The sequence below is a fragment of the Zootoca vivipara genome, chromosome 16 (genome assembly GCF_963506605.1).
Source record: "Zootoca vivipara chromosome 16, rZooViv1.1, whole genome shotgun sequence".
Classification (NCBI taxonomy): domain Eukaryota; kingdom Metazoa; phylum Chordata; class Lepidosauria; order Squamata; family Lacertidae; genus Zootoca; species Zootoca vivipara.
This window is the reverse complement of record NC_083291.1, coordinates 17,908,095-17,923,172: the sequence shown is the minus strand read 5'-3', so window position 1 is coordinate 17,923,172 and position 15,078 is coordinate 17,908,095. Positions and strand designations below refer to the sequence as shown.

General features: G+C 44.3%; 1 protein-coding gene across 1 annotated transcript; it reads right to left on the bottom strand.

Annotated features, from left to right (window-relative positions):
- Positions 1–300: 300 nt before the first annotated feature.
- On the bottom strand, positions 301–13,642 carry AMTN (amelotin). The gene is made up of 9 exons (XM_060269088.1): positions 13,598–13,642; positions 12,280–12,336; positions 10,364–10,447; positions 9,213–9,305; positions 7,499–7,558; positions 5,241–5,336; positions 3,945–3,980; positions 2,294–2,320; positions 301–756 (listed from the first exon to the last, which is right to left on the bottom strand). Exons 1-9 carry the CDS (start codon positions 13,640–13,642, stop codon positions 301–303), a joined length of 954 nt encoding a protein of 317 aa, XP_060125071.1.
- Between the last annotated feature and the right edge of the window lie 1,436 nt (positions 13,643–15,078).

The following is a 15,078-nucleotide window of genomic DNA, read 5'->3' as shown; positions in this document are numbered from 1 at the left end:
GTTAAAAGAGTATTTCCCTTCCTGGAATGAGAATTTCCAAATTTTCCAACTAGTAAGGTTGTATCCAACTAAGACCCACGAAAGTTGAGGGGCCTAAGTTACTCGTGTCCATTAATGTCATTGGGTCTCGTCTAAGCAAGATTAGTGTTAGATACAATCCATAATGATTATTATTTTTTCAAAAAGCAAAAAATCCTCCAACCACCCCTAGCCCAAATTTCAACTCAGTTATCACACACATTTTAGCATCTGCATACGATATACAATACACAGAAGACATGATAATTGAGCGGTCTCCCTTTATGGTTCTCTCAATGGCTTACTCTCCACGGTGCTTAATGGCACGTAGCTGTCTCCTCTCACATGTGACCGAGACGGATTGTGCTGCTGCTTCCCATTATTGTCCTTATCAAGTCTTATGAGAGGAGTAGGCTGTTCCCGGAGTTCACTCGGCTCCATATTCATGCCAGCAGTTGGTTCGGCAAACACGCCATTCGTCACAGGGCTTGGCTGTCTGAAGCCCGAGGGGGTTGGGTATAAGCCGCTTGCAACCTCGCTCAGACCATCACTTGCTGTTGGAGAAATCTTCTGGATGGCTGCTGCTGTGCCCTCTGGAAATGGTAGGTTGCCCTGATTAGAACCAGCCTGGTTTGCTGGAAGAATACCTTCTGGACCTTCAGGAAGGGCCCCAGCCTGGCCCAAAGGGAAGAATCCTCCTCCAGGGAGTAGAACCCCAACAATCTGTGACTGTGGTGGCTACAAAGGGAGAGGAAAAGCAATAGAACATTTGTCAGGATGACAGGCTCACAGAGAGCCTCTTTGGACATTAGAGAGGGAGGAGGAGGAGGAGGAGGAGGAGGAGGAGGAGGAGGAGGAGGAGGAGGAAGGCAGTGTGCTTCCTTATCCACAGTGCTTGAGTTGGAACTTCTGCATCTCCCTAATGGTGAGATGGGAGAATACCAAATTCGTTTTGGCAAGCCTACCCACACATCAATCCTTATTAGTTATTATTGGGCCAGATCAAACTAACAGAAGCCCTAGTTACAGGTAGGTAGCCGTGTTGGTCTGGTGTAGTCGAAACAAAAAATAAAAATAAAAAATTTCTTCTGGTAGCACCTTAGAGACCAACTAAGTTTGTCATTGGTATGAGCTTTCGTGTGCATGCACACTTCTTCAGATACACTGAAACAGAAGTCACCAGATCCCCACATATAGTGAGAGGGTGGGGAGGGCACCATTCAAAAGGGTGGTGGGAAACCGGACTGTTTATTTGGTCTTACAGGAAGAATTTATGACTGTTTATGACTGCAAATTGGTCCCACAGGAAAAGCAATGGGTGAGATGGCTAAAGATAGCTTTATCATGTATTGTATAATGAGATAAGAATCCAATGTCTTTATTCAGACCAGGTTTCTCTGTGGTTTTAAGTTTGGTGATAAATTGCAGTTCAGCCACTTCTCTTTCCAGGCTATTTCTGAAATTCTTCTGTAATAAGACAGCTACTTTGAGATCTTGTATAGAATGTCCTGGGAGGAAGCCCGTTACATTCCTGTGGTGGGTGTGGTCAGAGCCAAAAGTGGGCGAGGCCAGAGGGTGAGGGTGAGGGTGTGGCCAGAGTGGGTAGTAGTCACTCAAACCCACACTAGGAAGCTGGCTAGGGTGTGTTAGAGCATCATCAGGTGTGCTAGAGCATCATCAGGTGGGGATAGAGGGGAGGCTAGGGGAGTCTTCCAAGGTGTCCAAGTTTTGGCCCTCAGTTCAAAAGAAGAAGAGGAAGAGTTTGGATTTGATATCCCACTTTATCACTACCTGAAGGAGTCTCAAAGCGGCTAACATTCTCCTTTCCCTTCCTCCCCCACAACAAATACTCTGTGAGGTGAGTGGGGCTGAGAGACTTCAGAGAAGTGTGACTAGCCCAAGGTCACCCAGCAGCTGCATGTGGAGGAGCGGAGACGCGAACCCGGTTCCCCAGATTAGGAGTCTACCACTCTTAAGCACTTCCCCAGAGTTTTCATATATACCTTGACTAAAGGTATATATCCTCACATTCAAAATGAAAGCTAAAATACTCAGGGATACTGAGTCCTGAAACCAAGACCAAATTCTGCCATACCCTCTCCCCCCTGCCTTGACCCGGGATCTTGGAATGGGTGCTTCATTGTTCTCTTATGTAGTGGAGGCCACAGAAGTAAGGGGGCCACACTAACAGGGTGGGCTTGAAACAGCTCGGCGGTGATTGCTGACCAGCTATTTTGAGAAATGAATATAAGAAATTAAGGAGTGAGCTTCTTACCATTTCTTCAGAACTGAGCACTGCACCCTAGAGCCCAGAAAATGAGAGGGACGAGATAAGCAAATGCTAAATTTGCAGAAATATTTATATATATTTTTTAATGATATCTTTAAGAAGGTACACAACATACTAACACCAGCAGGCTTTGTGGTTGTTGTTTCATTTCATTTAGGAGTAGTTTGCCATGAGGCATCCCAAAAGAAATTTACAATATGCTAATAACAGATATGAAACTATTCAGTATATAAAAACAATAGAAATTTTCTTTGTGTGTGACACACACACACACACACACACACACACACACACACACACAAATGTCTATTCAAATTCAATGCAAACTGGGTAGTATTGGTAGTAATAGTAGTCTAGTAGTCTTATGAGGCAAATAAGCATAATGACATGCATTATCCTCTTCATGAGAATAATAAGTAGACTTACTATTTCTACACTGTGTTTTGAGCTTTCAAAACATTTCAGAAACATTACCTCAGCTATCCTCAGAAAATCTCTGCAAGGAAGATCGGTATCACCTTCATTTTGTAGATGAGCTGATTCTGAGGGGTTGGGTGGCTTAGCTAAGGATAGTTAATTACTATATGGCAGAGGCAATGTACAAAATGGACTTCCTTGTTCACAGCTCGGTCTGTCAACAAACATAGCCACTATGCAACACCACCAGTTCCTAGCTCTTTAGCGTGCATCTACACCATCTGTTATCTGCCTGTGTGTGCTTCTGTGCAGGTTTCATGGAAATTAAAACACCCTGCCAGATCTAGGACAGAGAAATAATCCCCATGCATTCCACCTATGCGTTTCTCTCAAGAGCAGAACGTGGGAAGGAAGCGGCCTCACACTGAGCCAGACTGTTGAGCTCAGCATTGTGTCTCCTTCCCAACCCTACCCAGAGATGCTGGGGGAATGAACATGCAGCCCTCTGCTTGCAAGGGAAATGCTTTGTGACTAAGCTACCTTTCCCTTTGCTATGAGAATGGGCACCTGTAATAAGCTGGAGCCATATTCCCTCACACAATTAACAATAACTAAGAGATTCTAAGAGAATGAGGGAGGTGTTCATGGTGAGTTCCAGCTCCTCTTTTTCTAGAAAAATAGCATCGGACGTCCCTATTTTCCTCAGTGAAATGTTGGAGGATAGGTGGGGAAAGCGAGGCCATGGCCATTAGCCCACCCCCTTGCTGCAATACCCCCTGTCAGGCCATGGGGGAGCTAAATCATGCAGGGAGCCTATATGTGTAGTGCAGGTTCACCTGACCTTCTACCAGCATGTGGAGAGTGGATATGACAGGGAACATGAGATCGCTCCTTTCCCTCAGGTTCAATGAGAGAACAGGGCAGTGATGGGGACCCTGTGGCACTTCAGATGTTGTTGGACTACAACTCCCATCAGCACCAACAAGCATTGCCAATGGTCAGCAGTGATGGGAACTGTAGCTCAGCAATATCTAACAGGCGTTCACCCCTCATTTTTCAGGCAAAAAGGAAAAAAGAAAGGGACAACTATATATCAAGAGCCTGAGAGATTCAGAGTGGATGCCAGGTGGATGGGGTAATAATAATAATAATAATAATAATAATAATAATAATAATAATATTCTTATTATTAATAAAATAATGTTGTCTAACTTCTTACCTGTGGCCCCATTTGTGCAAGTATAATTGGAAGCATCTGCAAGAAAAGTTGTCATGATTGGCACCTCCTTGACAAATTTAAAATACGCACCATATTTTTAAAGCACATCTCTTACCCAAGGATGCTCGAAAATGTAGTTTACCCCTCACAAAGCTATTAGCAATCACAGAAGTTATTGGGACATTATTCTCATTTGCATCCCAGTTTACAATCTTCATCTGTGCTGTCTTATCTAGAAAGATGAGTGGCTTTTTTTTAGTGTTGCACCAGTATCTCTTCACTAGGTAAAGGGACCCCTGACCATTAGGTCCAGTCGTGACCGACTCTGGGGTTGCGCGCTCATCTCGCATTATTGGCCGAGGGAGCCGGCGTACAGCTTCCAGGTCATGTGGCCAGCATGACAAAGCCGCTTCTGGCAAACCAGAGCAGCACATGGAAACACCGTTTACCTTGCGGCTGTAGCGGTTCCTATTTATCTACTTGCATTTTGACGTGCTTTCGAACTGCTAGGTTGGCAGGAGCTGGGACTGAACAACGGGAGCTCACCCCGTCACAGGGATTCGAACCGCCAACCTTCTGATCAGCAAGCCCTAGGCTCAGTGGTTTAACCCACAGAGCCACCTGGATCCCGATAATCTCTTCACTAGCACCAACATAAATTCCAAAATCGCGAAGGGTGAATAGTGCAGACACTATTAGCTGCCATCCTTTGCTCACTTTGGAGCAGACATACAGGCTTGCACCATTAGTATGTTTACAGTGTCATCCTATAAGTGCATGCTCAGAGTTCAGTGGGATTTACTGCCAGGTAATCAGAGCCATGGTTTTCCCAGTAGTGATGTATGGAAGTGAGAGCTGGACCGTAAAGAAAGCTGATCACTGAAGAATTGATGCTTTTGAATTATGGTGCTGGAGGAGATTCTTGAGAGTCCCATGGACTGCAAGGAGATCAAACCTATCCATTCTGAAGGAAATCAGCCCTGAGTGCTCACTGGAAGGACAGATCCTGAAGCTGAGGCTCCAATACTTTGGCCACCTCATGAGAAGAGAAGACTCCCTGGAAAAGACCCTGATGTTGGGAAAGATTGAGGGCACAAGGAGAAGGGGATGACAGAGGACGAGATTGTTGGACAGTGTTCTTGAAGCTACGAACATGAGTTTGACCAAACTGCAGTGGAAGACAGGAGTGCCTGGCGTGCTCTGGACCATGGGGTCACAAAGAGTCAGACACAACTAAACAACCAAACAACAAATCAGGTTTGAGATTGCAGCCTCAAAGTACTATAAAATACTTACCGGTTGGGGTGGCAGCAGCTGTTGTGGCATAGTTGTTCCAACGCCCGGAACAGGCAGCGTCTGAGGAAGGGTCAACGCCCCCAACAGAATAGCAAGCTATGTGAAAAGAAATAAGGGTTTGAAACTATCAGGGGGAAATACAGAAAGAGAAGAAATGTTCCATTTGAAATGAATATGCAAAATCTGATTAAAATTTCTCAGAACCATAAATATTTTAATTCCAAACACAGCAGATGACAGGGACATGAGCTGTCATAGCAGAGGCGTTCAGCCGAGCCCAGCCCATGATGGGCAAGCAGGGCAGCCACAATGTTGCCAAGACAATGTTGAGTCAGTTTGAAGAATCTCGTTGTTTGCGTCATTTGACAGGCAGCATGCAGACCTTCCAAGTGTCCCTATTTTCCAGGGACAGTCCTGGATTTACAGAAGCCACCCTGGTTTCTGATTTGATCCCAGAATGTCCCACTTTTCCTTAGGACGTCCCTATTTTCATCAGCGAAATATGGAGTTATGTGACCTCCCCCCCCCCCCAAGCCAAGGAGATATGTAAAAACACAACCTTAGAAGATGCCTGAAAGCAGCCTTGTATAGGGAAGGTTTTTTTTTAGTGTTTAATGTTTAATTATGTTTTATGTATGTTAGAAGCTGCCCAGAGTGGCTGGGGCAACCCAGTCAAATGGGTGAGGTACGTATAATGAATGAAATTATTATTATTATGGAATAGGATGTTCCTATTTTCATCGGAGTAATGTTGGAGGGTATGAGTGTGTGGCCTCAACCTGAAGCCCTGAGAATTGGGCACTGGCTTTTTCACCCACAGCACCAGCCACAGTTTGGAACAGGGAACTACAGCAGACAGAAACGTCTGAGAAGGAGGTGTCGGTTTGAGTAGCAGACCACCATGGGAGATTGCAAGCCATTTGGTTGTTCTGTTGCACCTGTGCCTCTGATGATCCATGGATGATCCGCTTGCCTGCTAAACGGGGGCATGCAGGGCCAAACACCATTTTACTTTATCTGCAGTGTTTTTAAAAGTGTGCTTTGGTTTGGAAGACAAAGCAAACATGGGGTCCTGATTTAGACAGGCAACCTATGCAAGGTCCCTGCTGAAAAATCGCCTCTCGTCTCAGCTGCTATTTGGGGGCAAAAAGCAGTTGGGTGGGGGGTTGCTGCTCAAGCAGGAAACTGACACGATCCAGATAGAAATTACATTCTGGATTAGGACTCCCATGGCTGTTTTTCCTCAAAATAAATCCCCCAGCAGTTCAGGTGGAGTACAAAAAAGAAAGAAAAAAGAAAGAAAAATTCAGAACATTTATCAGAAAATTGTTTTCAGAGAAATTTCATTCCAGCTCGAATCTGACCATGAGGTCAGTGGGTGGGCAGAGCCAGTACACCCGTTTCCTGGCAGATGAGTCACTGCTGTTTACTGGGACGGTGGCAGGGAGGTTGTGGGAGCACTAGAATGGCTCAACTGGCCCATTCACACTGCACCCAGCTCTCTTGCACCTTGCCCCTCTCCTTCCTCCTCTTAGTAAGCAACAGCCCCTGCTACTACAGGGTTAAAGGTAAAGGGACCCTTGACCGTTAGGTTCAGTCGTGGATGACTCTGGGGTTGCAGCACTCATCTCGCTTTACTGGCTGAGGGAGCCGGCGTACAGCTTCCGGGTCATGTGGCCGGCATGACTAAGCCGCTTTTGGCAAACCAGAGCAGCGACCGGAAATGCCGTTTACTTTCCTGCCAGCGACCGGAAATGCCGTTTACTTTCCTGCACCTATTTATCTACTTGCACTGTATGCTTTCCAACAGGAGCACGGATTGAGCAACGGGAGCTCACCCCATCGCGGGGATTCAAACCGCTGACCTTCTGATCTGATTCTGAGATACTATTTTTGTGTGTGTATTTCTTAGAACCCCAAAGAGCAACAGCTTTAACAATTAAGAAAGAAAAGAAAGTCATGGACAGTGGTTTGAAAGAGAGAGGTACCAGAAAATTGGGGCATATTGTGCTTATGGCATTATATTTTGACTCTTTCAGATAAATAGAAGTTCTGTGTTAGGAGCAGCACTAATGGTGTCTTCTTACATCAGAACACCTTCAGATATAACAAAACTTAGCTTCCTATATAAGAAAACTTCCTACAGAGCAAAACCAGAATGATTTCTTCAATTTCTTTGTGTTAAAAATAAAAAAAGAAACTTGCAGTGATGAAACCAAATATAGAACATGGCATGCTTGGGAAGAAAAATAACTTACAGAATTAAGGTCCATTGGGAGCATCTGGGGGAATGGTAGTACACTGAAGCCAGGAAAATTCTGTAATAAAAAAATGACTGAGTTTTTTGTTTTGTTTTTAAGTGATTTATGCAAAAAACAACAACATTTAAAGTCATAGTATTTCACATTTGCTAGGCAGAATATTACTTTGTATTCTAATGTTCAAAGAGTATTCTAGATATCAGATCATGCAACTACAAGACAGTGTTTGCTGCTCTGGGAACTTTTCTTGGCCGAGGAGTAGGAGAAATCATTCAAATCAATAATAGCAGCTCTAGAATATTTAGGTCAGCCCTTAATGATCAAACCATTTGAAATCTCATTTTTAAAACTTTTTGTGGAGTGACTTCACAATGAATGTTTCACAACAGTGAAGAACTGGTGGCCTGGTTCATGGACTTGAGGCTTAAGTGAAAACCATGGCTTAGCATGAACGCACAAACATAGGGACTCCTGCTGCTGCTTTTCTTCTCTACAGTGGTTCTGCTGCTAAGCTGCACTGCACTGAAATATACCATAGCTTGGCTTATCCTGTCATCCAAATATGGGCTTGTGGTTTAGCCCTCTGCACTATGAGCTTTAAGGTTTGTCCTGTGGTTTATGGCTTGTGGAGAGAGTCTGGGAGAGCTACATCATGAGCACAGGTTCAGAAGACATCTTAAGCCAAACCATGGCATAGCTCAGCACAACAGGTCCTATATACCTGAAGGAGCGTCTCCACCCCCATTGTTCAGCCCGGACACTGAGATCGAGCGCCGAGGGCCTTCTGGCGGTTCCCTCACTGCGAGAAGCAAAGCTACAGGGAACCAGGCAGAGGGCCTTTTCGGTAGTGGCGCCCGCCCTGTGGAACGCCCTTCCATCGGAGGTCAAGGAGATAAACAACTACCTGGCATTTAGAAAACACCTAAAGGCAGTCCTGTTTAGGGAAGTTTTTAATCTGTGATATTTTAATGTATTTTGGTATTTGTTGGAAGCCGCCCAGAGTGGCGGGGGAAACCCAGCCAGATGGGCGGGGTATAAATAAATATAACAAACAACAACAACAACAACAACAACAACAACAAAGTGGCTGAGACCTCAACACACATATGCTTAGCCATGGTTGGCTCATTGTGATGTGTCAGCCAGGCCAATGTATCCTTCCGTTTTATTTAAAAACACTGGAAGAGGTAAAACAAGGTCCTAAAGAAGCTGAGGCTCCAATACTTTGGCCACCTCATGAGAAGAGAAGAATCCTTGGAAAAGACCCTGATGTTGGGAAAGATTGAGGGCACTAGGAGAAGGGGACGTCAGAGGACAAGATGGTTGGACAGTGTTCTCGAAGCAACCAACATGAGTTTGACCAAGCTGCAGGAGGCAGTGGAAGACAGGAGTGCCTGGCGTGCTATGGTCCATGGGGTCACGAAGAGTCGGACACGACTAAACGACTAAACAACAACAACAAAGAAGCTACAGTAATAGGAGGAAGACCTCCAAATGTTCCATCAGCCCCAGTAAGCATAGCCTATGGTCAAGGATGGTGGGAGCTGGAGTTGAACAACATCTGGATTACATGCTGAAATAAAATAATGCCTGGCCTACATGGAGAAAGAAAATAAAATAATACTCAAATCTCTGTTACAAGTTAGAAAACCACAATGCATTAATGATCTGCTTTTAAGATGGCACATAACTGTTTAAGAAGCTTCCTTACTTGCATGTTTGGCCCTCCCAGCTCTGATGGGTTTTGCGGGAAATTGGAAGCAACTGGGAAATTTGCAAATGTCCATTCAAGTGGAGCAACCTGCTAAAGGGCGACAAAGAATCACATTGATCAACATGTAATTAAAAAATATAACCTGGATAGCTGGTTATGCTGGAATAGATGGACAGTGCAGTCCACTCAGAATTCAATAGGACTTAACCCCATTTTGCATAGAATTTTAGCCTGAGTAAATAATATGGATAAGCATAGTTTGAATCAAGATATTGGGCATGAGATATGCAAAATTTATCTCCCATATTCTTAGTTGAAATCTGAGTCACAGTCAGCTGTGGTGAAAAGACTTTGTATGTAATCTCAAACACATTTAATCAGAAGTGGGTCCAGTGCAAATAGATGAGACTAAGGGAATGACTTCAAAACAAGGGTATTTAGCTTTGAAACACACAAGAGCAAGAACATTTTGGACTCTCAGGGTCCGTTAGTCCCAGTTCTGATTCAGAATGGGATTGACCCTTGCTGCTGCAGCAAGAATGTGAACTAGTATTGCCACAGACCCAGAATCATCATTATTCAGTCCATAGACTGACCGCTCCATGTGCAGTACAGAGGGACATAGCTGGAACCACTTACTTGGGCTGAGGAAAATGTATTTCTAACCACCTCACTTCCTCTCTGCACAGTCAATTTAGTAGCACAAATAACACCAGCAGTAAGAGAGAAATGTCTTCCCATTCAGCGCCCAGATCTCTTTGTCTTGAACCACACAGAGCAGATGTATGCAGTCTTCCATAACAGTAACAGAAGCCTCATCTGCAAAGGCAGTCAGGCACCAGACTCCCTCTAGAATGTGAGCCATTATGTCAGATCTGCTTGCTGCAAACTTTTCTCATTTTTGCCCTCACACCATAAGGCCTGGGACTTCTAAGCTCCTTGCTTTCAGCCCACCTACAGCATCCTGTTTAATGGACCTAGCCAGACCAGTTCCACTGGGTCATTCCCCCATGAGCCAGAAGGCCTGCAATTTGGAGTCGAGCAGCTGGCATTGATTTCTCTGTCTGCACTTCTAAAATAGCGGTACCAACTACCATGGAAACGCATTACACAACATTGACTTGTGAGATAAATTCTTTCCAGCTTACCTCATTGGGCACCTGGTTTACTGATGGATTCTGATCTGGAACCAGCTTTGCTGGAGGCAATCCAGGCCCCAACCTTGGCCTTTGCTACCATCAAGGAGGGAACACAAATTAAGGATGAAGTTTGCGATTTGAACGTTGTTTTTTATTTTATTTTAAGGATCAGGTTTATGTTTGCTTAGTGCTTCAGTTCTAAAAGAGAGATGCCCTCTGTTCGAAATAAAGAAAAGCTCTCCCAAAGTGTTGATACTGCTCCAAGATTTTTTCTTTCTAGTGATGAAATTAATTCTATATTGCACTGTAAAAAGGTAAAGGTACCCCTGACCGTTAGGTCCAGTTGCGGACGACTTTGGGGTTGCAGCGCTCATCTTGCTCTATAGGCTGAGGGAGCCAGCGTTTGTCCGCAGACAGCATCCAGGTCATGTGGCCAGCATGACTAAGCCGCTTCTGGCGAAACCAGAGCAGTGCACGCAAACGCTGTTTACCTTCCCGCCGGAGCGGTACCTATTTATCTACTTGCACTTTGATGCGCTTTCGAACTGCTAGGCGGGCAGGAGCAGGGACCGAGCAATGGGAGCTCACCCCGTCGTGGGGATTCAAACTGCTGACCTTCCAATTGGCAGGCCCTAGGCTCTGTGGTTTAGACCACAGCACCACCCCCTGTATTGCACTGAGGTTGTACTAATTAGCCACTGGTACTTATTGGCAGAGCCAGTATTGATTGCCTTTGGTTGAGTATATGTCTCCTTTCCTCTTTCCTTCCTATCCATTGCTCTTCTGGGCTTCTGTTTTGTTAAGTTTGTTATCAGTTAGTTTTGTGGTCTTTTATGATTTTAATATAAATTGCACCTGTTTTAATTGTGATATTTTTGTAACTTGCCCTGGACCATTTGGTGAACAGGAAGCTATTACTACCTAGCATCTATCTATCTATCTATCTATCTATCTATCTATCTATCTATCTATCATCTATCTATCATCTATCTATCTATCTATCATCCATCATAATTGAGTGGGCAGTGTGTCAGAATGTTTGCAACTCAGTACCTGTGGATCTGTGAAGGACAGCAATGCTCTCAGTTTGGCTGGGGTTAAAACCACACAGCAGCTTCTAGGGACAGAAATAGCTTTACTGGGGATGCTGAAGATTGGGAGGAAGTCCCATAAAGGAGAGAGGGGGGGGGGAGAGAGGCTCAAAGATAAGGATACCGACAGAAGTCTATATGAGTATTGGTGCCAAATGTCCCTTTGAGGCAAGAATAGACTCCATGAGTTCTCCTGGATTATAACATGTGCAGACACTCTCCTATTTGTCTCAAAAAACCACCTGGGTTTTGGAAGCATTCCTACTATGTACTCAAAAACCTTGAAATGCTCACAAATAAATGCTAGCAAAACCCAGACTATGAACACCCTCCCCCATCACTCCCCTCCTTATTAGTTCCGCACCTCCCTTACTGAGCAGAACCTAGCCTTGGTCGCCTTATGCAGCTGAGGATTGTGGGTCTTGTACTCAAGTCTCCAGCTGCAAAGATTAGAGGTGTAGTCTAAGCCCAAATCTAAGTTAGGAGAAGCTTAAAGTGGGCTTTGCACAACTTGAAGTGGGGCAGCCTTTTCTGACGAGTTGTTGGCATTCCAAGCTCCCTGTTGTCAATTCTCATTCCACTGCCATTTGAACTGGATGCTTCTACTGAGCCATCAAATTAGCCTTGAAATTTCAATGTTGTTAATATTCAGTTAATAAGTTAGAGCAAAGCCAGCACACAGGAATACAGAACTAAAATCATGACCTAATTCTGCAGCAGTTAAAGGTTATCTTGAGAGGTCACTTTTACAAGAACAATGCAGTTAAAACTTACATTTTTTCTTTTCTAACTTCTTGCACCTCAATTACTTTGCTTTTAAGGTTATGGCAGTACCTGTGTTTGCTGTGGATTGTTCCCCATGGCTTTGTATCTTTGCATCAGTCGTAGTATCTGAGGATTGAATTACAGAACAGTTTCTTGCAAGGGATAATCGGAATTATTCATCACTGGAGAAGTGATGTAGACTATTCCTATACTATGATAGCTGACTTTCCCTTGTACTGTGGACGTTTTCCTATACACATGTACTTAAACTTGGGAGACAGTTCACTTCGACTGAAAACCATTCAAAATGTCCACAGCGGTAAAACAAAATAGAATGTTTCAATGAAGGCTTTTAGGAGATGTTCAGGTTGGAACAAAAGGAAGAAAAGAACAAAAATGCTACAATAACACCCACACCTTCACCAGCCCTTATAATTATGTGGCACATTTGTCACCAGAACTCAGAGAAGCCAAATATTTGCAGGAAACACAAAACTCCTGAACAAAGGTACCACCTTGCGAGGGCAATGCGGGGGGCAAAACCACAACTGCAAGTACACAAAGTAAAAGTTATACGTTACAGTATTTAAACTTTAAACAAGCGTGTCTTGCATCATTTCTATAGGAGGGTAAAGAGAATGAAAGGGTCAAATAATCCAGGTCTGTCTTCCGCATACTCTGCAAATAGGAACTACAGTGGTACCTCAGTTTAAGTACACAATTGGTTCCGGAAGTCTGTACTTAACCTGAAGCGTACTTAACCTGAAGCGAACTTTCCCTTTGAAAGTAATGGAAAGTGGATTAATCCGTTCCTGACAGGTCCGCAGAGTACTCAACCTGAAGCGTACTTAACCCAAGGTATGACTGTAATTGGTTACGGAAGTCCGTACTTAACTTGAAATGTACTTAACCTGAAGTACTTCGCCATTGAAAGTAATGTAAAGTGGATTGATCCGTTCCAGACGGGTCTGTGGAGTACTTAAACTGAAAGTACTCAAACCAAAGCGTACTTAAACCGAGGTATGACTGTACACAGAGATCATCAGTTCAGCTTCCTCTACTGAGGATTCTCCCTCAAATTCACCACAAAGTGCACTCTGGCTTAGTGCTGAACAGTGCCAGACCTTGAGAAACAGGCCCTCCTGTGCCTTTTGCTTGGCCAGAACCAATAGTTGGGGTGGGCTGAGGCTGAGGAGGTGCCAAGGGAATCCAGCAACCCACAATCTGTATCTAGGGGGAAGAATTTGTGCCAGTCTCCAGCATCACTGTCATCTTGATAGGCATTTGTCTAGCTAATTATCCAACTTGTACAAGTGACAAGGAAATATATATATATTTAAAAACCCTTTCCTAAGATTCAAAGCATGCACACAAGAACACTACTTACCAGCGGTGGAGGAAGCCTCTCGGACACCTGGGGCAAACTGCCCATAGGGACACAATGTGCATGGCACCCATGATGGCCTGGCCATCCGCTGTCCACCCATTGCCTCCCCCCCAGCTGTAGGGCGGCTGAGGCCCCGCGGCACATGTGTCCCCATGGGCGCTGCACATCCCATTACGTCCCTATCGGCACAGCGGCGATCCACCCAGGGCGGGCTGTCCCTCCACCCACTTTCTCTGCCACTGCTGCTTACCTCTCTGCTGTTGCTAGTAGCAAGGATTCTGCCCATTTGGTTCAGCTAAGGAGGAAGCAAATACATTCCAGATGTAGTACACCAAAATGGATTGGCGTTGCATTTCATTCGCTTTTCCTATACGTAACTACCGTAGTTACCAGTTCATGATCTAGGTAGGATCATTGCAACCTACTCAAAATGAAATAATGGTAATGCAGTAGTTCCTGAATGCTTATGATGGACAGGTTATGTCGCACCAACTGCTTGGGCAGTGCACTGGTTACCCCAGTGCATCAGGGTAGCAACATCTCCCCAGCATCATAGCTTGAAGTTTCAGAGGTCTGCAGAAACAGAACACAAATCTTTCTGTGCAATGAGATGGGCAGAGATCAAGCATCAGCAGAGCTTTGTGAATTGCAGCATTATATTTCTGGCATAAATTAGCACATAAAATTCACTACTCTGTGTTTGCCAGCATAGCTGTCAAGTTTTCCCTTTTCTCGCAAGGAACACTATTCAACATAAGGCAATTTCCCTTTTAAAAGGGAGAACTTGACAGCTTTGTTTGCCAGGTGCATCTGCACTGAGCTGCTGATGAACTTTTTAGTGTTGTGTTTACAGTACTTGTGTAAATATTTAAATATCTCCCCAAGGCCTATGCTACGCAGCCCTCCTTTAAACTGAAGACATTCAGGGATTGAACCCGGGACATAGCAGAATGATCTATCCTTGGAGGTAGGGAAAGACTAGGGTTGCCATATTTCAAACAGTGAAAAGGAGGACAGAAAAGTTGTTGAGCTTTTTTTACTGAAACCGCAAACAGAATTAACATTTTTGAACTATTTTTTAATGGAAAATCAGCAAAAACGACAAGATGTCTGGATTTTTCTGGACATTTCACCAATTTTCGCCTGGACACTGCTGCTGACATATTTCGAATATGTCCCAGAAATTCTGGACATATGGCAACCACAGGTAAGACTCACACAGGGCACAGATGCCCCCCAAAACAAGGTTGAGAACACTTCTGGGGGGGGTAGCTCTTTCTCATACACACTCTACAAAGTAAGCTTTTAAAATTTCCTTTGAAACGGATGCATGTCCCTAATGTTAATTCAGGATTTATTTATTTTATTTAAAAAAAGCAAAATGTGTGTCAGCTATGAGAAGTTTGCAATGGCACAAACTTCGCAATGGCACAATCAATGCACATAGTGCTTTGCAAACTAATATGAGCAATGAAAGGCAA